This window comes from Salmo trutta, chromosome 38 (genome assembly GCF_901001165.1).
Source record: "Salmo trutta chromosome 38, fSalTru1.1, whole genome shotgun sequence".
NCBI lineage: Eukaryota > Metazoa > Chordata > Actinopteri > Salmoniformes > Salmonidae > Salmo > Salmo trutta.
This window is the reverse complement of record NC_042994.1, coordinates 13,038,332-13,059,605: the sequence shown is the minus strand read 5'-3', so window position 1 is coordinate 13,059,605 and position 21,274 is coordinate 13,038,332. Positions and strand designations below refer to the sequence as shown.

Here is a 21,274-nt window from a genome sequence, read left to right as displayed (position 1 = left end):
ACCAAACAAGGCCAATGTAAAACAAGTAAGGCATTAAAGGCCTTCACTAATGGGAGTACAATCTGATATTAAAGTGCATTAAATGCCATTCAAAACCAAGTTTTCAGTGTATCATTTTAATGTACTCTTACAAGTTGGTGAACAGTTACAATTTGTTGCTCACGGTACTAAAACACACATCCATTGATAGTATAAATAGCCAACCTAATAATACACATTTTCAAATACATAAATCATCAAGTATCCAAGTATTAAGTTACGCACATCAAAATAAAAAGGCATACAAAATATCGCAGACGTTGAAGTCCAGTTTCAAAGCGAAAAACACAAATCACATTTCGGACATGGCAGTAATTAATCAACAAGATTTGATAAGAGAAAATAAAAAAATAAAAGGTCCCAGACTTTCAATAAACAAATATTGCAACAATTAAGCATTTCATATTAAAAATAGTTACTGAAAGGACTTAAGTGTGTAGACGTCCTGCACAAGACAAAGGCAACATTCTTTTGTTCCAAGTAAAAAAAGAAAGACCTTTTCTAATGTAGTGGATGACAAACCCACTCGATTGCCTTTTTGTTCCATTTTAATTGTAAGGCATTTCAAGTTTTAACCATGTGGAGGAAGGCATACATCTTTCTATTCAGTATCGAACTGAATCATAAAATTTAAAGGGATACCTAACTACTCATGTTAAATCATCATTACAGTACTTTTTAAAATATTTTTTTTAAAGTAATAAGCACCCTTGCCAATTAAAACCTTGGGCTGTGTTCAACATGTATAAATCAACATCTGGATGTTCACAAGACTACTTCACTGGCTGTCCTCCTTTCCAATTCCAAGGGCACACATAGAGAACACTCATTCACTGTCACTTGTTCACTAACTAACCTCTTTTTTGACACTTGACATTTTTTAATTGAGAAGGGAAAACTTGAATTGTTTAAGAATGAATTTCCGGTGGAAATACTTTAACACAATGGATTTACTAAGAAAAAAACAAGCCTGCCAGGTAGATAAGATAAAGAAATGAATGTATTTTATAGGGGCATTGTTGGCATGGACTATGAGTTAGTTGGCTTTACTACTGGATGCAGCAGTTGTTGCGGTGGCCGTTGGAGTCTTTGAAGCGCAGGCGCATCTTTGGACGATACTTCTCCAGGTAGAAAAGCTGCTTGCTGTTGAACGCTCCGCGACGCTTCCTGTTACGAGAGAAAATACATTGTCATCTCACGTCATCTAAATTACAAGCCAGTGATATTAATTCAAAACAGTGGGTTTTATAAACTAGCCTCCCTTTTTGAATGAAAGATAACCCACCGTTACAATGTACTTACACTGTACTAAGGGTTAAGGCACATATAACGCAATTTCAACTTTCAACTTCTCAATTGCAGCTTAGTCCGATTATTTCAAAACAATGCGTTTTAGCCTCCGTTTTAAGATGCTGCAGCTACAGTATAAAGAGATCTACATGAAAGTGTATTTGCATCAGACTTACTGCCGGATGAACTGGACAGCATCTTCATATTTCATCCCACATTCAATCAAAGCCAGGGCAACCATGACAGGGGCTCTAGGAGTACAACACAAAAAAACACATTGGTAAATACTCAGAAGAAAAGTTGACAAAGGCAGTTAGGGTACTATGGGACTTTTTAATATTGTGTATTATGGCCAATTGTGTTTTGGCATTCTTACCAAAGAACTAGCATCATCAATCTAACACAATTCTGAATATAAATACTTATTACATGTTTTAAAATGCTTGTTACATGATTATAAATGTTTCTATACTAAGAGAGGAAATAAGAACACTAGTTTACCTCCCCAGGCCAGCTACACAGTGGACAGCAATGCAGCAACCAGGCTCCTCCCTAAACTTCGTCTTCAGGAGGTTCAACCAATCATCAACAATCTGGTTCGAGGGAGGAGCACCATCATCAAACGCCCAATCCTATTGGTGGAGGAGGGAAATCAGTTCATCTGCCCTCTTTCTCAGAAACCAAAACAAAGACGGTAGTAACATAGTAGTAAATGAGTACTGCATTGGAGATGTAAACAGTGATATTGAAGCTTACCAGAACCTGTATTCCCTCTTTCCCCACCAAGGTGGAATCATAGGTGGCCTCACATACTCTCACAACGGTGGTCACTCCATACTTCTTCAGTTCCTGTAGAAGAATGTACTTTTATTTTCATATGATCTGCAACATATGCCATTGTACATTTGACATACTACACAGGGAAAACATGTATATTTTCTAAACAGACCCTTTATACTATGGAAGAGAGGGACTACCTATGAGAATGAGAATCCAGAACATTCATTACGTTTTATAACAAAATTAATTTCTGATATCGTCACTGTGTTAATGATGTGAGGGCTCACCTCAATGAATTTATTCAAAGTGGCATTGGTTGGATTGTGGGTAATGAGGAACCTCATGTTTTTGTAGGTGATCTCCACAGGGGCAGGTCGGTTCATACGCGCCATGGTGACAGACGGAAAAACGAGATCTTCCACAAAACAATCTAACAAAAACACTTATTTAGAGGGAGAGGGAATATCAACAAAATGTCAAACTATATTCCCGCAATAAAAATACACCGTGACCAGTGGGCTAAAGAAGGCTATGGGGCGAAAGGAGGTCGGATTTGGCAGAAAAAAGGGTGTGGACAACCAAAATCAAACCCCTTCTCCTTTGGGAAAACAAGACAGGTTCCCCCTTGATTCTGACCAGGCAGAAGCCAACGAGGGCAGTGTGCAGCAGGTAGAGTTACCCCATCCAGGCTCGTTCTGCTGGTAGGTTAGGAGGTGTCCTGATCCTGCCAACGTTTCAGATCCTCCTCCTGTGGGTCCAATGTATTCGGAGAGGAGGTGCGTTCTGCTGTTCACTCGTCTGCATAGGCAGCTGCGTGCTGTGCCTGGCAGTAGTCCCCACTGCCCTTCAGAAACTCCATAAATGTGTGACCCAGAACACCACAGAACTGCTGCAAGAGACGAGGGGGAGGAGGAGGGAGTAAAATACAAGGCCTCTAAGCTCAAGGGGAAAATGGCTAAAACAATTTAAAAAAGCGAAGGTTATGGAAACACATAATTGCTGCTCTTGTTCAGCCCAGATCTGGTTTAACCATAGGTCTAAATTTATGGGTCTAACATGACTGCCAATGTGTGAAGGATGGATGTAGCTTACTAAGGACTGCGTAGGTCACAGCTCAACTCTCTACATATTATTTTTCTTTATAATTGCATACAAAAAGCAGTAATATCTACATATTAGGCCTACTATATGCCTCGTTGACAGAAGGAAAGATTTGTTAGAATTTCAGCAAAGCCATTTTTTTTGCCACAAGCCCTAAGCATTGCATATATGTTTTTCTCTGGCTGGTGCTCCAAATACTGTCTAAGAAGCTTGAAGTATGGATAGCTAATCCGATATTCTCCGGCTGTAAAATAATGTTTTGTTCTGAACATTAGAGCCAAATTGGACCTTTAATTAAGAGACAATACAATGACGTCAAACCTAGACGTCAGTCCAACGACAAAACCCAAACAAACCGAAATTTACATAAGTATGATGAAAGAGGGTTTCGATAAACTGTCCTTTGTGAGGGCAGACGGCGCCATCACCGGTATAGAGGCCTCATAGCCGAGCGCTTGTAAATGCCCATTGGGACAGAAACGAAATGTTGAATAGTGAGGTATTTAGCGCCTCGTTTAAGTAAACTAGAGTTAATTAAGGTAAGAATGATTATAGAAACTGTCAATGACATTGCTGACAAGTTAATAAGAAAAATGCGTAAATGTTATACGACGGTAATAGCTACGTCGAAAATGGATCTCAAAGGCGCTCCACAAAGGCAACCCACCACCTCGTTATACTCGAATAAAATGTCAATCTAACGGCAAAGCCCATTTAATTTCGTATACACCTTTGACATACCGTTAATCATAGGAAAAACTCAGATGTATCAATTTCACAAAGACAACAAAGCATGTGCCGAAGAGGCCCGAGATTTAACATTTAAAAAATTGAAGACCAGTTGATACAGAATTACAACACGAGTAGTTAGCTACAATGTAACAAAATATTGCTAAATTAAAATTGACACTTACTGGGATATGCTTACTCATTGAAGATTGTAGCTTAATCATACAGCCGGTCCCTAAAAATAAGTAAATATATTAAATGGTTTTGCACCATACAGTCAAGGCAATTCCTCCGTGCGGAGTCGGCGTCTACTCGACTAGTACGACGCAAGGCAAATGGCCAATCACTATTCAGAGCTCGAGCTCTCTTGAAACCCCACCCTAGAAAGCCTACAAACTGGTCCTGTTCTCAGGGATCAAGTTGTAATCCTGCGCAAAAGAAGCCAACTATTCAGTTTTATTCACCTCTGTTTGAATACTTAATAAGGATTCCTGATTATTGACTATAAAGTGCTTATCATTTAGGGTTTCCACTAGCTTTCACAGCCACAAAGTCAAAATAAGCTATTTTTTTGTTGCTTTTTGGTCTTAATTTAAGGGTTTTATTTTTATTTTACCTTTATTTAACTAGGCAAGTCAGTTAAGAACAAATTCTTATTTTCAATGACAGCCTAGGAAAAGTACTTTTTATCTCAAGGCTAACTACCAGGAAGTTTGAAAAGGCAGGCTAAGTGGGGTGGATTTATATTCATGAGCTCGCCTTGACTGACAGCTCTTTGAAACGCCTATGTCAAGCAAGTAAAATCATCTCAAGCAAATTTGGTGATACACAAAGCAACAACATTGAAATTGCAACAACACTGAAATTCCATCAAAGATATCTATTTTTATTATCCCATTTGGCATGTCTCGTGATGCGGTTCACAGCAGCACTGACGGATGTCTTGACTTGACAACTGCGTCAGAGTTTTGAACAACCCTCGCCCCTTTTGTTCCATGCTGGCTGAAGACCTAGCTAGCCAGTAACTAGCTAACACCAGACACAGATGAAAGGGGAAACATATACTAAACAAAAATATAAACGCAACATGTAAAGTGTTGGTCCCATGTTTCATGAGCTGAAATAAAAGATCCCAGAAATGTTCCATACGCACAAAAAGCTTATTTCTCTCCAATTTTGTGCACAAATTTGTTTGCATCCCTGTTAGTGAGCATTTCTCTTTGCCAAGATAATCCATCCACCTGACAGGTATGGCATATCGACAAGCTGATTAAACAGAATGATCATTGGACGGGTGACACCTGATGAAACTGAGGAGTATTTCTGTCTGTAATAAAGCCCTTTTGTGGGGAAAAACTCATTCTGATCGACTGGGCCTGGCTCCCATGTGGGTGGGCCTACGCCCTCCCAGGCCCATCGATGGCTGCGCCCCTGCCCAGTCATGTGAAATCCATAGATTAAGGCTTAATGAATTTATCTCAATTGACTGATTTCCTCATATGAACTGTAGGTCAGTGAAATTGTTGAAATTGTTGCGTTTATATTTTTGTTCAGTGTATAAGTATCTGTGCCATAGATGAATAGGGTAAACTTTTAATTATATTTGCTGACACCCTACAGTCATACTTTGGCACCAGTAGAGTAGCTATCTAGCTATATAAACCATGCTCCTTTGCAAACACGCCTTCTCCATCGTTGGTTACAAAGCGGTACTTGTTTAAATTAGGTAAGAGAATATCATGTTACCGTTGGTGTACTAAAATGAGAGTTAAGGTGATGTTACCTTTTCTTCTTAATAATGAATACAAGTGTTTGACATGGGGGGAGGGGACCAGTAACTTTATGATCAAACTTTATCAGTGTATTGGCAACAGTCATTTTTCATACTTTGGTCATCATACTTTGATCTGGTTTCCTTCAAATATCATCCAATTTCATGAAAAACATGATTTTGACTGTTCACCTATAAAGCAGAGAAATTGTATAAAAATGTTTATGACTTTGTGGCTATTGAAGCCAATAATGTGCAACTGTAGCCCACAATTCGGGACGTTCCTGCATGTGGGCATTCCTGCATTTGCAGGAACCCCCACATCCCTCGAGCATTCCATTGATTTCTGCATGAACACCCCCCTTGAGCACCCCATCGGTTTCTGCATGAACCCCCCTCGAGAGTTACATCTTCATCACAGAGTTTCTAAACCCAGAGGCACAACTTTGCAAGATTTCTGGGAACGCTTGTGAAGCAGACCAGGCTGGGGTTTGAGAAGTCAATGAGAGAAGTGAAAAATGTCTATTGGAGAAGCAGTTTCTGCCTATCTTCAAACTGTACTTTCTTTTGTCTTCATGCTTGTGTGACTCTTCTGAATGTGGGTCAAAAGGGTCAGAAAAGTTTTTCGCCCCTGCCTCCGGGATTCCTCCATGCTAGCTAGCGGGATGTGGGGTGACACCGGTAGAGTGATCTTCTCTCCTGAATGTCAAACACCTGCCCTCACCGTCATTAACAGAACTGTGGTAAAACAGTGCCTGACATGCGGGTGGGCGAAGGACACTGTCTACCGGTCGCCCCCACCTCCCGCCTGCTGTGTTCTGGAAAAAAACGTTCCCCACAGGTGGGGGCGAAGGACACTGTCTACCGTAGCTACAACCTAGCCTCAGATCATTTCTTATTACTATGTACGTAAATCCGGGACACTCCCTTTAGTATGATATGTTACGTTTTGTATGGTATGTATTAATTTGTGGATGTCCATCATCCATTTAGTGTGATATGTTACGAATTACAATTCATATAATATGTTACGAATTTGCGAAACTTACAATATGTTACGAAAAGACCCCCCAAAACATTTTTAAAATAGGCCCATCTAAGCAAAATTATGTTGAAAAGACGTGTAAAATATGTATTTTCCAGACGTTAAGGTTTGGTTTAATTTAGGTTCTTAATGAGAGGTGAAAATACATATTTGCTGTACATTTAAAAAACATATTTTCTAGGACGTTGAAAAGGCATCTTTTGCAGACGTTGAAAAAATACGTATTTCAGTTCTGAATGAAAGTTGAAAAAAAAACATTTTCTAGATGTTGAAAATACTTATTTCCCAGACATTGAAAACATGTATTTTCCCGATGTTGAAATCAGCCTCATGTTTGGTTCTAAATGAAAGTTGAAAATATTTATTTTATTTAACCAGGCAAGTCCGTTAAGAACAAATTCTTATTTACAATGACTGCCTACACTGGCCAAACCCAGACGACGCTGGGTCCTATATAACTCCCAATCACGGCCAGTTGTGATACAGCCTGGATTCGAACCAGGGTGTCTGTAGTGACACTTCAAGCACTGAGATGCAGTGCCTTAGACCGCTGCGCAACTCGGCGCAGACCAAATTTGCTTCAGATTTTGTCCAGTCTGGACCGGCCCAAACGCCAAGTGGCGTCCGTAGACGTTGAAATCAAGGTCGGTCTTGACCGCACCAAATCTGAACCAAACATAGATGCCTATGATTGGTTCAGATTTGATTCAGACCGGACCAAAAACCAATGTCCATGGATGTGGAAATCAAGGCCGGTTCGGACTGCACCAAAAAAAACATCCAAAAGGCATCAGCGTCAGTCCGAGCTTACTGAGGTGTAGCCTACAGTGTTGCCAGAAATCAAATTTTATGTACGCTCATCTATGTGGTAAGCCTCCCGTTTGTAAAACACAAAAAAAAAGACGTCTGGTCCGGACAATTTACGGATACAAACTTGAAACCTCTGATCATGTCATGGGCGTCGTAAGGATTGGACCAAGGCGCAGCGGATATAGGGATCATCTTCTTTACTTTATTAAAGAAAAACACTTAAACAAAACAACGACGACAACAGTCCAGTAAGGTGCAGAGACTATACTAGAAACAACCACCCACAAACACAAGTGAAAACAAACAACTAAATATGGCCTCCAATTAGAGACAACAACAACCAGCTGCCTCTAATTGGAGGTCATTGCCAAAACTAACATAGAAATAGAAAAGCTAGATAAACACATAGAAATAGAAAATATAGAACATAAACCAAAAACACCGAACCACACAAAACAAACACCCCCTGCCACGTCCTGACCAAACTACAATGACAAATAACCCCTTTTACTGGTCAGGACGTGACAGTACCCCCCCCCCCCCCAAAGGTGCAGACCCCGAATGCACCTAAGAAACAAAAACCCCACAAAAAACAACCCCACAAAAAAAACAACCCCAAACTTAAAGGGAGGGAAGGGAGGGTGTCCACCGTCAACGACGGTCCCTGTGCTACACCCCCCCTTCCCAATCCTCCCACTACGGAGGTGGCTCTGGCTCTGGGCTTAGTCCCCATTCTAACCTGCCCACCCCCGCTGAAGGCTCAGGGCTGTAGACCACTGCTGAAGGCTCTGGGCTAAGAGGCGTCGCTGGAGGCCTCGGGCTGAGGTGCGTCGCTGGAGGCTCAGGGCTGAGGTGCGTCGCTGGAGGCCTCGGGCTGAGGAGCGTCGCTGGAGACTCAGGGCTGAGGAGCGTCTCTGTCGGTTCCGGACTGCAGGCCGTCTCTGTCGGTTCCGGACTGCAGGCCGTCTCTGTCGGTTCCGGACTGCAGGCCGTCTCTGTCGGTTCCGGACTGTAGGACGTCGCCGGAAGCACTGGACGGGGAACTGTCGCCGGAAGCTCTGGACGGGGAACTGTCGCCGGAAGCTCTGGACGGGGAACTGTCGCCGGAAGCTCTGGACTGGGAATGCGCACTGAAGGCCTGATGCGTGGGGCTGGCTTAGGAGGCGCCAGACTAGTAACCCGCACCACAGGGCTAGTGCGAGGAGCAGGAACAGGACGTACTGGCCTGGGCAGGCGCACTAGAGGCCTGATACATGGGGCTGGCTTTGGACGGGCCAGACTAGTGACACGCACCTCAGGGCTAATGCGAGGAGCAGGAACAGGACGTACTGGACTGGGCAGACGCACTAGAGGCCTGATGCATGGGGCTGGCTTTGGAGGCGCCAGCCTAGTAACACGCACCTCAGGGTTAGTGCGAGGAGCAGGAACAGGACGTACCGGACTGGGCTGATGTACTGGGAGGAAGAGTACGAGGAGCAGCAACAGGATACACTGGCCTATGAACCCTCACCAGCGGTCTGATGCTTGCAACTTGCATCACTGGTCCTGGCTCGATGCTGGCTCTAGCATGACACCTGTGAGGAGCTTTCACCAAGTGCACCGGGCTGTAGCTGCGCACTGGCGATACCGTGCGTATCTCCGCATAACATGGTGCTTGCTTGATTCGTCGCTCCCCATAGTAAGCACAGGTGCTCCTTCGTGCCCTTTCCGCCAGTACCTCTCTCCGGAATCTCACGTCAAGCTCCTCGCTTGATTCCTTGACTGGCTCCTTTTTGCTCCACGGCTCTCTCCTGTACGCCCGGGAAGTTAGGTCAGGGCTCCCCCTGACTTAGCCCAACTACCCGTATGCCCCCCCCCAAATTAGTTTTTGGGGCTGCCTCCTCTCCTCCTGAAATGGAGGATATAATGCCTCATACCGCCGTCGTTCCCTCTTAGCTTCCTCCAGCTCCTCCTTCGGGCGCTGGTACTCCCCAACCTGGCTCCATGGACCCTTACCATCGAGGATCTCCTCCCATGTCCATGACTCCAAATAGCTCTCCTTCTGCTCCTTCCTCCGCTGCTTGGTCCTTCTTTGGTGGGTGGTTCTGTCATAGGCGTCGTAAGGAGTGGACCAAGGCGCAGCGGGTATAGCGATCATCTTCTTTACTTTAAAACTTAAAACACTTAAACAAAACAAAACGACGACGAAAACAGTCCAGTAAGGTGCACAGACTATACTAGAAACAACCACCCACAAACACAAGTGAAAACAAACACAACTAAATATGGCCTCCAATTAGAGACAACAACAACCAGCTGCCTCTAATTGGAGGTCATTGCCAAAACTAACATAGAAATAGAAAAGCTAGATAAACACATAGAAATAGAAAATATAGAACATAAACCAAAAACACCGAGCCACACAAAACAAACACCCCCCTGCCACGCCCTGACCAAACTACAATGACAAATAACCCCTTTTACTAGTCAGGACGTGACAGATCATGACAATGGGGTGGAACTCCAGGACAACAGTTGTGATTGTCCATTCCATATTGTCCATTTTACTTTGACATTTCCTGTTTTTGAGATATGTTGCTTGTTAACATGACAGTGCATTTTTGGGGGGGAAGTTGCCTCTTTTACAATGGGGGTCAATAGGAATTAATGTTGGTTTTTCTCAATTTGTGAGCGTGGTCGAGGGGAATTCCTTATTATTACTTGAATACCGACTGAGACTATAGTTTAAAAATTGACGAATAGAAGTATAAAGAGGGTTTCCTGCAGATGCAGGAATGCCCACATCCGATTTGTGGGCTGGGATAGCGTCCTTCTCATAGAAGCTAGTGACAACCATCATTTAGGCCCTATTAGGCTTATGTGGCAACAAATAGGCTATTCTTTCAAAAGTTGAGTGACCGGAATTCTTCACATCATAATGCACACATCTTAGCATGTAAAATGCACTATTTTGTAGGTATTTATAAGTAGGCTATAGCTAGGCTATACTGTACTGCAGTCTATATTACTAAAACATTTATCTTATTAGGTATTTCAGTGAAAAGTATTTTAGGATATAATATAGTAGCATAGTTGTTCTTAATAATATTGTAATTAAGTTGTTATCAAGTTGCTACAGTGTCTTGGATGAGCACTAAATTCAATCTAGGTCCTATGCCAATGTTGCGCAAGTTAATCTAAATATAAATTAATCTCACTATAGAAATGATTATAGAAAAAAGAACATATTTGGTCCCAGTCTTGATATAAAGGTTTTGTGAAGCCATATCAAATCTAGTTTTATTTCATACAGCCAGTAGCCTAGTTCTTTACCATCAAAGAGTTTATATCAGCAAAAAGTTAGAGTTACAACATCTATTGTAGATGCCTGAAAAATATGTTAATGTTTCTCATTATTCTAGAAAAAGTACTTTTGAACGAAATGCATCTTTCTAGAAACTGCCTGAGTGTCATGATTGTATGCACAAACAAAATAGCTGAGCTGTGCGTTTTTGTCTCCACCTCCCTTTGCATTGACACAAAGAGGGATATTGAACTGTCGATGTTAATAGCCACTGGGGTGAAAGCAGACGTGTTTCAGTCTCTACCAGTTGTCAGTGGATACCAGTGTCCAACAGGAGTGCTCATGGGTGTGGTGAGAGAATTTTCCAATCCATCACCATTGTGCCAATTGTCCATAAAAGAAATGTGCGAGCATAGCTCTGGTTTCAAATGAAGGCACTCAAATCTCAGGTCAAAACTCACAAATGAGTATAAAAGGAATGCATGACTCAGAGGATCTCGTTCTCGAGGTAACATCTCTAGCTCTTTTATATTTTTTCGACCTGTAAATCCCAGTATGGTGTTTTGGATTTGGACACAACGTTGTTGTTGTTTTTTTGCTCATGAATGGTAACTGAATTCAATAATCTTAAAGAACATCACTATTGAAAAAGAAAATGGTAAAAAAAGTGTTCCTTTTCCATTCCTTTTGTTTTAATATGGTGTAACAAATGCATTGTTAATTTAATTGTATATATATATAAATGTATATATATATACATTTTAATACTTATATATATATATATATATATTCATAAATATATATGTTTATTAATAACTATATAATAAATATATTTTAAAAAGTACTTAAAATACTGTATATTTTTGGTGGTTGGGTGGTGTTTCCAGGAGGGCTCAAGTAAGCTCAGAGACCAGGTAGATGGCAGTGGAATGAGCCTGGGCAAGAAGAAGGGAGTGAAGGTGAGTGGGAAACACGTGGCCCCAGTGGACTGGGACAGAGGGGGGCCGTCCATAGTCCACCACTCCGACTACGTGAGCAGCCCCAGACCCTCAGAAAACAACCCCACCATCATCTCTATCAGCCCCTCTACCCACTCCCACAGGCCCTCTGGGTCTCCAGAGAGGGACCGGCCCAGGCAGGATGAGGGCCCCCCCTCCAGGGTGGAGTGGTCCAGAGAGGGTTGCACCTACAGCCAAAGGGCGTCCAATAGAGACGTGGGGGTCTCCAGACAGACCATGGATGAGTTGAAGAGTATCCTGAAGGATAGTTCCATGCTTGGTGCCCGGGGGAAGGAGGAGGGGAGGCGTCCTGGAAGCCCAGCCCCTTATACCTACCTGCATGGGACCAACCTGCATGGGACCAACAGGGGAGATGGACGTCCAGAGTCCCAGTCCTCCTTCACCACTTTCAAGCCCCACTCTGATGCTTCCAGGAGGGTGTCCACCAGGTCCAGGGACAGCAGCTCCCTCCAGCTTGGCTCCGGTATGGACTCGTCCGATCTGACTGGAGCAAACAGGCAATCTGGAGTTCGGTCGTCCACCTTTGAGAACAGTAGTGCCAACTGTGGAGAGACCTGGAACTCACAAACAGGTTAGTCTGGTTTGGGATTAGTTTTATCAAAAAGCTTTTATTTTCATTTTTTATAAACTTGTAGCTAATACAGTAGTTCCATCACAGGCGAACATCTTTTTTTACAGACATGATAGTTGCTTTTGGCTCTTTTTCTCATAGATAACAGTAAAGACAACATGGATAAGTCTGGGACTCAGAGCTTCTCAGCCATGGAGCACATCAAGCAGCAGATTGTCCGGGAGAATATCAACTTTGTCCGCTTCGAGGCCACGGATCTCCATGGGGTGTCCAGGTCTAAGACAGTGCCAGTCCGCTTCTTTCATGTAATCATCTCACACACAGTACACAAACATCCTGAAACATACTAACTATAGTGTATTGAGAAAACCCGCAATGTTATAATGTTATTTGTTTAAATGGTTGCTCAATGGTTATGCTTGCCTATAGGAAAAGTCCCATGATGTAAAGTTTGTTTTATCTTTACAGGAGAAAGCAGTATATGGGGTGCCGATGCCAAGAAGCTACCTAGAGCTGACCCTTAGCCCTAAGAGCTGTGAGGTGGACCACGCCAACAACCCTGCCAACTTCAGCAGCGACGTGCTGCTTATCCCAGACCTGTCGACCTTCAGGGTGCTGCCCTGGGCAGAGCAGACGGCCCGGGTCATCTGTGACCCCTGCATGATAACCGGCAGCCCCCTGCGCACCGCACCCCGCCTCATTGCCAAGCAGCTGATGGGGCAGCTCCAGAGCATGGGTTTCTCCCTGTACTCCTCCTTCACCTACGAGTGCTGTGTCCTGGGCGCGCCAGACAGGGTGGGCCCCAAGACCATTCTGTTCCCTGCCACCACCCTGGCCAGCAACCACGACTTGCCCTTCTTCCAGCAGCTGGTGAATGGGATGTACTGCATGGGGGCCGACGTGGACAGTTTAGCCTCAGCCATGGTGCCCGGCCAGATGGAGATCAACCTGAGGCCGGAGTTTGGCATCGCGGCCGCCGACACCGCCTTCACGTTTCGTACCGGCATCAAAGAGATGGCGAGGAAACACAGCTACATCGCCAGCTTCTTCACCGATGACAGCCTGTACAATGCCGGGGTGCTTTCCCACTCTCTCTGGGACGCCAACGGCCGTCGTAGTCTCTTCCACACCGGGGACCACGGCGGTGGGGAGCTGTCGGAGATTGGCAGGAAGTGGCTTGCGGGGCTCCTGAGCCACTCGGCCGCCCTGAGCTGCCTGCTCTCCCCTGGGCTGGGCTGCCGCAGCCACATCGCCAAGAAGGTTAAAGACCCCAAGCACAACATGCTCTACGCCACCTACGGCTACAATGACAACAGCAGCGCCTTCAATGTAAAATGCCACGGCGGGCGGGAGATGCATATCGACAACAAGCTGGGCTCGGCCATGGCTAACCCATACGTGGTGCTGGCGGCCACTGTGGCGGCAGGACTGGACGGTATCAAACGCAACCTGGCGGCTGAGACGGGTCTGACCAGGGCCTCCACCCACACCCAGCTGGGGAAACAGCAGTTTTCCATCCCTGTGAAGCTGGAAGACGCTCTGGTGGCTTTGAGCGAAGACCATGTGATTCGCGGAGCGCTGGGAGAACCATTTGTGCAGTATTTTATTGCTCTGAAGCAATTTGAGATTGAGACTGAAGAATTGGATGCAGAGAGGAACAAATGTCTGGAATATTTCATATAGAAGTACTCAATATTGTACCGTCGGATTCCTGTTAAACAAATGGATTGATCGAATTCACACAATGCTTTCTTTCAATATATATCTTTTTTTATTCCATATTTGACAGAAAACAATAAAAACATGATTGAAATATCAACATCTGTTTGCAGGGCCCAAATGAATTGAAAATGAATTATCACATTTAATCAGATTTCTTAAAAAAGAGAGTAGGAAACATCTGGGGTTTGGGTCTTGAATTATGATGCCTTACAGTAGATAGCTGTCAGTATGGTACTCAAACATAAATAACATTCTCAACCTATTACAGTGCGATGGGAAAATGTATGAAAGGAAACTGGCCACTTCACACTGAATACTCATTGAAACTTATTTTACATTTCTAGCTGAACACACACCACCTTATATTGAAGCAATTATTTTCATATGCATGTATACACTTTTTAAAACGAAATGTCTACTATGAACTCAAAACAAAGGACAGTAATATACTCACGTTTGGGGTATTCAATTGACAACTAAGGGACAATCTAACTGACCATTTCACAAGTAAGGAATCAGAATGATATTGCTTTATCAGAATTAGCACACTTGCCATATTAGAACATTCCAATATATAACAATTTTTACAATAAAATGTATCCCATAACCAGTGCAAAAAAATACATGCAAATTCCCTAAAGACTTAACAGTCTAATTTACTATACAAACCCTGTCATAGAACAGTGCTGTTATTGCCTTGATCATAGACAACATTTACAAATTCACTTCTTGCTGATGAGATTCCCCACCCGTTGTATGAATCGGCCAAGCTTATTTTCATTAGGCGTAGTTTCAGTCTGATAGCTGTGCATGGAACTAATAGAGGGATGTCTCACAAACAAACTCCTGTGTTTGTCTGAATCATATCTGTTTGTAGTAGTTGTTGTCGGTTTATCAGAAGGCTTGTTGTCAAATGAAACAAAACTCTCAAACCGGCTATATGCTCGTTTCCGCCCGGTGTCTGAATGAATTGATGCTTCACTCTCCACAGTGTTTGTGGAGGTCAGGGAGTCCTGGTCCGGTTCACATTTCTTTCTAAAGCTCCTTCTAACCCAGCTTGTAGTTAACCCAGGAGATGAGGATTTACCTGCTGGGCTGAGAGAATTTTGTTGTTGTTCCTTTTCGGTTTCAGTGCCAGCCGCAATGTGTGATGACCTGGAAGGGCTTGGAGAATGACCTTTGGGTGATGTAGTAAGTCGCACAGCTGATGGTTTTCCAGGAGGATCTGAGATGGTTCTCTGCCCTGCTGAAATGTCAGCCTGCACTAAATGCTTTGATCTTACTGAACCTATCCTTTGAATTGTGGATCTGAATGAATTCTGCCTTTGGAGTTCTGCTCCTTCTTCCTTGTGTGACGTTTTCTCCACCATTTTCTCCACTGAAACATTGGCATGCACCATATTCATTATTGATTTCACAGAAGTTCTGGGTTTCAATGGATTCACACTTTGGCATGTTTCCTCTTTGTCTGCGGAGAGCACCAAGTCGGAGATGTTGGCCAGCTGGTCAGTGGAGCCATGACTCTTCCTGGTGGGGCCCTCCTTCTCCTCTGGTATTCCAATCAAAGATGTTAGCGCTTTAGAGCTCTCCACATTAAGTCCAGTTGGTCTGAAGTTGGAGGGCTTGAGCAAAGGTTCCTTTAGTTGTATTCCCAGTTGGGCTGCCGACATCGTCCTGGAGAGAGGCTCTTGCCAGTCATCAAGAGGATTCCTCTCTGTCTTGGTCGTGATATCGTATTGTGAGACAGACCTTTGTGCATCACTAAAATTGGTTAGTTTATATTTTTGGTCTTCAATTCTGTTTTCCTCTTCCTGTTGACCTCCTGGGGTGAGTTCCTCTCTACAGCTAGATGGTCCTTGATTAGAACTGTGTTCTGAGCTGCCTGCTAGCTCTGCCGCACTGTGCCTTTTATCCAGGGCTCTCTCTGACAACCTTCCTTTAGCTCTTTCGAGAGTAGCGAAAATAGACAGCCGGAGAGAATCCTGGCTCTGCCCTGGCCTTAAGTTGCTGACAGGTTCCTCATACTCATTTAAACTGAGCCTTTTCCGTCTGATCTCTTCCAATCTCGTCTGACTCTCCCTCAATCTAGCAGGGGTCAGTTGGGCTTGGAAGTTGCTTAGGCCACCTAGACTGCTCTGTGGAGATGTCACTCTTAGACTGCCCTGTGGAGATAGCATCCATAGACTGCCTTGTGGAGATGTCACAGAGTGCTCAGACATATAGTTAGGAGTTTCAGACTGCTCTGCCAGACGGCTGTTGAAGAGGACTGATGTTCTCATCCGGGATGATGTGTTTGGGTTCTGAGTACTGTCAGGCAGATGCAGATTCTCAACTGGCTCCCCTAGGGTCGCATCACTGTTATTGAGGTACGAGTCGATTTTCCACTTGCTAAGAGAGTTCTCACTGCTATAAGGGAGTAGGTGCTGTTGGTCAATGCCATACCTCTTCTGCGTGTAATGATTCATCCTGCCTGGAAACAGTAGATCCTCGCTGCGTTTGCCTCTCTCAGGGGCACCGTGAGCGCCGCCAACTTCATCTCTTACGTTCCTCAAGTGAGTTGTGGAATTCCCTCTCCGCGGCAGCTCTCCGGCGTAGCTGTGTCCCCTCACAAGTTTCCCCATATCGGTGCAGTGAGATTGATTCAGTCTGTCCTGAAAGCTCAGTCCTCTTTTGACCATCTGTCCATTGTTGTATCGATCGTCCTTCTGTTGACCGGTAGAGCTCATCAAGCCAAGCTGTCTCCCACGGGATCTCATGTGAATCTGGTCGAGAGAGAGTCTGCTCTCGAAGAGACGACCGGAATAAGGATCGTATGTGGACGTTGCCGGCTCTTTCCGGAAGTCTCTCTCCTGAGAGAGAGTGGCGGGAAGAGTGGATCGGGCGAACAGACGTCTGAACTCCTCGTCATAGGAGCCCACCAGCTGCCCTGTGACCACCAGGACCATGCTGAGGTTGATCTTCTCATAGGACCACATGAAGCTGGAGAAAAGGGAGATCAAAAGAAAGGTGTTATAATAAATAAATACAGTCATCATGTTAGTTATATATAAAACTCCATGAATACTTTAGAAAATGTTAGTATGCTATATAATGTATGTATAATACTATATTTAACATACTGTATTTAACAAGTATAAGGAAGAGTTTGGGAACAGATTTACGTTTTAAATGCAATAGAGGGGACATAGTTGGTTGTACTGGGTTAGACATACCTGTATGTGCCGTACAACACTGTTTTGCAGTCCACCAATAGAAACCTCTGCTCCAAAGATCCATGGAACTTTGCTCCAGATCGACACATGTACTGCTGTCCTTTCACTGTCCGAACTCGCAGGTTCTGAACAAAACAGAAGAACAGAGATAAAATCTCTCACCATTTATTTTTCGCACACACACACACACACACACGCACACACACCACTACTACAACTCTAACCTTAACAACTTGTGACAACCATCCCCAAAACCATTGACAGGAGGCCAACCAGAAAATTGGTTTGGAATGATTAAGCGTTACAGCCAGATAACAAACACATTTAATCTTTTATTGGGAAACTTTGTTTTTTCTCAAAAACAAGTTCTCGATATATCCAATTGAGACAAAGGGTAAAGACACTGCGTAACAGGAACAAGCCTGGCACCGCATTATAAACTTCATGAAATAAACCCGCTGATGATATCCAGCATGTTAATACACTGATGATGCTTCAGGGGAAATAGACATACCGGTAAATGACTACTGCATTTCCACCAAGGGTGTGGAGCAAATGTCATAGCTAATCCGCGAAGACTCCTGCCAATAGTTAAAAGGTCATGCCACTGACAAACTCCTGCTATGCATTTAAAGAGACCTTGGTCTCAGTATGATGCCCTGATAAAATAAATACAATTTAATCAGGACTTTAAGCTCTTACAATTCCTTTGTGAATATACACTGAGCGTACAAAATATTAGGAACGCCTGCCCTTTCCATGACATAGACTGACCAGGTGAATCCAGTTGAAAGCTATGATCCCTTATTGATGTCACTTGTTAAATCCACTTCAATCAGTGTAGATTGAAGGGGAGGAGACAGGTTAAAGAAGGATTTTTAAGCTTTGGGACAATTGAGACATTGATTGTGTACTGTATGTGTGCCATTCAGAGGATGAATAGGCAAGACAAACTATTGCCTTTGAAAAGGGTATGGTAGTAGTTGCCAGGCGCACCAGTTTAAGTGTGTCAAGAACTGCAGTGCTGCTGTATTTTTTGAGCTCAACCACTTCCCATACGTATCAAGAATGGTACACCATCCAAAGGACATCCAGCCAACTTGACTTTAACTGTGGGAAGCATTGGAGTCAACATGGGCCAACATCCTTGTGGTACGCTTTCGACACCTTGTAGAGTCCATGCCCTGACTAATTGAGGCTGTTCTGAGGGCAAAAGGGTGTGCAATTCAATATTAGGAAGGTCTTCCTATTTTTTTATACACACAGTGTAATGGAATACACAAATTATATGTAGAAAAATGGTGGTATTCATTGGACGAAGCAGAAGTTTTTGTTATAGTTCATTGACATTTTGCGAAGTATTTCAAATATAATTCCTTACCTTGAGATCTTGGATTTGGACACCTGCGCTCTTAGCCATATTCAGAAAGCTTTTGAATTGGAAGTCATCAAGAAGTATGTAGACCATCACTCCCCTAGTAGTCGCATTGACAATCTCCTTCAAAATATCAACGTCAGTGAAGACATCCATCGCTATAGCAATAACCTAGAATAAAAAGGAATGACGCTTCATTATCAGTTGTGTGAACAGCAGAGGTTTATTGAAAGTAGAAGTGTCAGAACTTGGTCACCAAATCTGAAACGGTGCCTCGTCTTTTTCTCTCTAGTAATTGCTGTGTTGGGGAGTAGTGAACTACATGTAGTTCAACTAGTAATTTAATTGCATTTTTTCAGTAGCTTGGTGGTAGTTGAACAAAATTGAAATATTTTCAGTAGTTTATTACTTGTTTTGCAATGTAGTGGTGTAGGTACATGCTGGAACTACACACTACTTTTTTTCTAAAATAAAACATGGGTGAAGTAGGCAAGAATTTCATTTCTTTTTCTGCATCAGACCTGCCTAATTCTCACAAAACACTTTTCGTATGCTTATTCTCACTTTTTGTGTTTAATAGGCTAAATTACACATCTGACTCCAGAGCAATCTGTTCTTGCAATTTGGGGTCAATGACATTTCAGATTTATATATGATCATTTTTCACAAAGTAGTGAACTACTTTTTCAAAGTATCTTTACATAAGTAAACTATATTTTTCTTAAGGATTGCTTCAGTGTAGCTTAACTTCTTCCAGTGTGAAGTAATTGGTAGCTTGGTAAACTATATTTTCAGTGTAGCTTCCCCAACATTGAGGATTTGTGGTATTCAAAAGTGTACAGCACAGTATGTGCTGTTTTGAGAAGTAACGCTGACTTTTGTTATCCGCACACACCCTTTTTTAACCTTCTGGAATTACATATCCAATTGTAAGGATGATAAGTGGAAACCTTTCAGAACACAATAAGTCTGGCAGGCAGCCATGACATGTGAAGCTAACATTTCAGTAGGCCTACGTTGAAACCGGTTCAAGTTGAGACAGGCTTAGGTGGTTGATATGCCACAGACATTTAACTGAACATTAATTTTTTCTCAACATGTGCACCTGTGGGAAATGCTACTCTGTGAGAAAGACAATTCAAACTGGGAATGTGAATTTGTACACACCATAACAGTAAATACCAGACACTGCAAATTATTGATGGGAAATTATATTATTGTGCTTCGTTACCTGTCTTGCATCTTGGATTTGTTTACGTATCATCTCTTTGATAGTCGGTGTGTTGTGTCTGGGAGGGTGGAAAAGCAGGCTGATGTTTGTCTCCACGTTCTCATTGGTGAACTCTGGCCAGCCGAGGTCAAGGTCAGGAACCTCCTCATCTGACTCAGTGGGGAAGTAAGTCGAGGGAGCTATGACATTTTCTACACTTTCACGTTTCCCTGCTTCATAATCCTCATCCTCCGGGACTGGCAACTCTGCATTGTCCAAAATGAAGATGACCTCCTCTTCAGAGAGAAAGTCACTGAGTTGTTCGGCTTTGAGGTACTCCTGGTAGGCATCGTTACCCCCACTGACCAGAGCGTAGATGGCAAGCCGGTAGGATTCCTTGTAGTGTGGCTGAATGTATTCCGCTGGAATCATGTCTTCTTTGAATGACAACAGACAGGAGAGCTTGGATTCCATTTGTACGATTTCCCCCTGAGAGGATCTCTGATTTATGTAGAATGGGGTTATTACCTTAAAAAAATATACAATATATTATGTGTTATGACAGAACTGATTAAATTGTGACTTGTACTATTTTCATCTTCACTGTGTATAATGCCAAACCCATTTAAGTGAAACAGTTGACTCACAAACTAACACGTGAAACTTCCAATAACTGTTTGATTTTACCATGTTTGTGTAGACATTCTTCATTCAGTACATTTGTAGAAAATACACTCCACCTGTGTGGAAATTCAAGTACAGACAGTACACCACAAAGGATATTTTCAAATAGTTCTGAAAATTTCAGGGGAGAAAGACAGAAAAGAGGCCTTGCACTCAATTGAATGTCATAATGTCAACAAACTAGACTTACTTCATGGTCAGCAATGATAGCCAGCTCTTTCAGCTTTTAAAATCCCATTGAATGTGTTAAATTGTCCAGTAAGTTGAACATTGTGAATCACAGCCAGCAAGTCAACCCTGACCGGCACCGCTGTCGAATGACTCATAAAAAAGTGAGCAGTCAATGATGGGTGTGGATATGATTTTTTTTATGTTAATAGATCAAACCTGCTACAATCTTCACCCCATTCACCACTTTGACAAAACACATCACTTGAGAGTCCCTCCCTCACCTTTCAGAGGTTTGGAAGTCAGGCTAGTAGTATCTTGTTTGGGTGAAAGGAAACACAGTAGTATTCTTTATAGGTAGTGATGTTACACCAAATATGACCTATTCTGTGGAGTGTACATTTGTATAATATTTAACATGTTCTTAAAACATATTTGAGGAGAATATCAAAAGGATATTGTGCG

At 43.0% G+C, this 21,274-nt stretch overlaps 3 protein-coding genes across 5 annotated transcripts; 1 reads left to right on the top strand and 2 right to left on the bottom strand.

Annotated features, from left to right (window-relative positions):
• Nucleotides 1–100: 100 nt before the first annotated feature.
• LOC115178477 (protein tyrosine phosphatase type IVA 1) lies at nucleotides 101–4,279 on the bottom strand. The gene is made up of 6 exons (XM_029739683.1): nucleotides 4,125–4,279; nucleotides 2,397–2,998; nucleotides 2,086–2,178; nucleotides 1,831–1,961; nucleotides 1,506–1,580; nucleotides 101–1,206 (listed from the first exon to the last, which is right to left on the bottom strand). Exons 2-6 carry the CDS (start codon nucleotides 2,499–2,501, stop codon nucleotides 1,089–1,091), a joined length of 522 nt encoding a protein of 173 aa, XP_029595543.1. The 5' UTR covers nucleotides 2,502–2,998; nucleotides 4,125–4,279; the 3' UTR covers nucleotides 101–1,088.
• Nucleotides 4,280–11,086: 6,807 nt separating this feature from the next.
• Nucleotides 11,087–14,257, top strand: LOC115178473 (lengsin). Its single transcript, XM_029739677.1, has 4 exons — nucleotides 11,087–11,356; nucleotides 11,736–12,438; nucleotides 12,580–12,743; nucleotides 12,907–14,257. Exons 1-4 carry the CDS (start codon nucleotides 11,312–11,314, stop codon nucleotides 14,119–14,121), a joined length of 2,127 nt encoding a protein of 708 aa, XP_029595537.1. The 5' UTR covers nucleotides 11,087–11,311; the 3' UTR covers nucleotides 14,122–14,257.
• On the bottom strand, nucleotides 14,191–21,109 carry LOC115178472 (protein FAM83B). 3 transcript variants are annotated; one of them, XM_029739674.1, is made up of 6 exons: nucleotides 20,832–21,109; nucleotides 20,645–20,697; nucleotides 19,979–20,485; nucleotides 18,754–18,918; nucleotides 17,373–17,497; nucleotides 14,191–17,139 (listed from the first exon to the last, which is right to left on the bottom strand). In XM_029739674.1, the coding sequence occupies exons 2-6, from the start codon at nucleotides 20,666–20,668 to the stop codon at nucleotides 14,883–14,885; spliced, it is 3,078 nt and encodes a 1,025-aa protein (XP_029595534.1). In that variant the 5' UTR covers nucleotides 20,669–20,697; nucleotides 20,832–21,109; the 3' UTR covers nucleotides 14,191–14,882. The 3 variants fall into 3 exon arrangements, with proteins under 3 accessions (XP_029595534.1, XP_029595535.1, XP_029595536.1); XM_029739675.1 differs by lacking the exon at nucleotides 20,645–20,697; XM_029739676.1 differs by lacking the exon at nucleotides 20,645–20,697 and having other exon boundaries at nucleotides 19,979–20,458.
• Nucleotides 21,110–21,274: the final 165 nt, after the last annotated feature.

Excerpts from the sequence above, each read along its gene's own strand:
- LOC115178477 (XM_029739683.1), bottom strand. The coding sequence starts at position 2,501 with ATGGCGCGTATGAACCGACCTGCCCCTGTGGAGATCACCTACAAAAAC. Across the intron at positions 2,179-2,396 it reads CTTTGAATAAATTCATTGAG|GAACTGAAGAAGTATGGAGT; the intron begins GTGAGCCCTCAC and ends ATTCTTCTACAG. Across the intron at positions 1,962-2,085 it reads AAGAGGGAATACAGGTTCTG|GATTGGGCGTTTGATGATGG; the intron begins GTAAGCTTCAAT and ends CTCCACCAATAG.
- LOC115178473 (XM_029739677.1), top strand. The coding sequence starts at position 11,312 with ATGAGTATAAAAGGAATGCATGACTCAGAGGATCTCGTTCTCGAG. Across the intron at positions 11,357-11,735 it reads CAGAGGATCTCGTTCTCGAG|GAGGGCTCAAGTAAGCTCAG; the intron begins GTAACATCTCTA and ends TGGTGTTTCCAG. Across the intron at positions 12,744-12,906 it reads TGCCAGTCCGCTTCTTTCAT|GAGAAAGCAGTATATGGGGT; the intron begins GTAATCATCTCA and ends TTATCTTTACAG.
- LOC115178472 (XM_029739674.1), bottom strand. The coding sequence starts at position 20,668 with ATGAAGAATGTCTACACAAACATG. Across the intron at positions 20,486-20,644 it reads AGAATGTCTACACAAACATG|GTAATAACCCCATTCTACAT; the intron begins GTAAAATCAAAC and ends TATTTTTTTAAG. Across the intron at positions 18,919-19,978 it reads AAATCCAAGATGCAAGACAG|GTTATTGCTATAGCGATGGA; the intron begins GTAACGAAGCAC and ends TTTTTATTCTAG.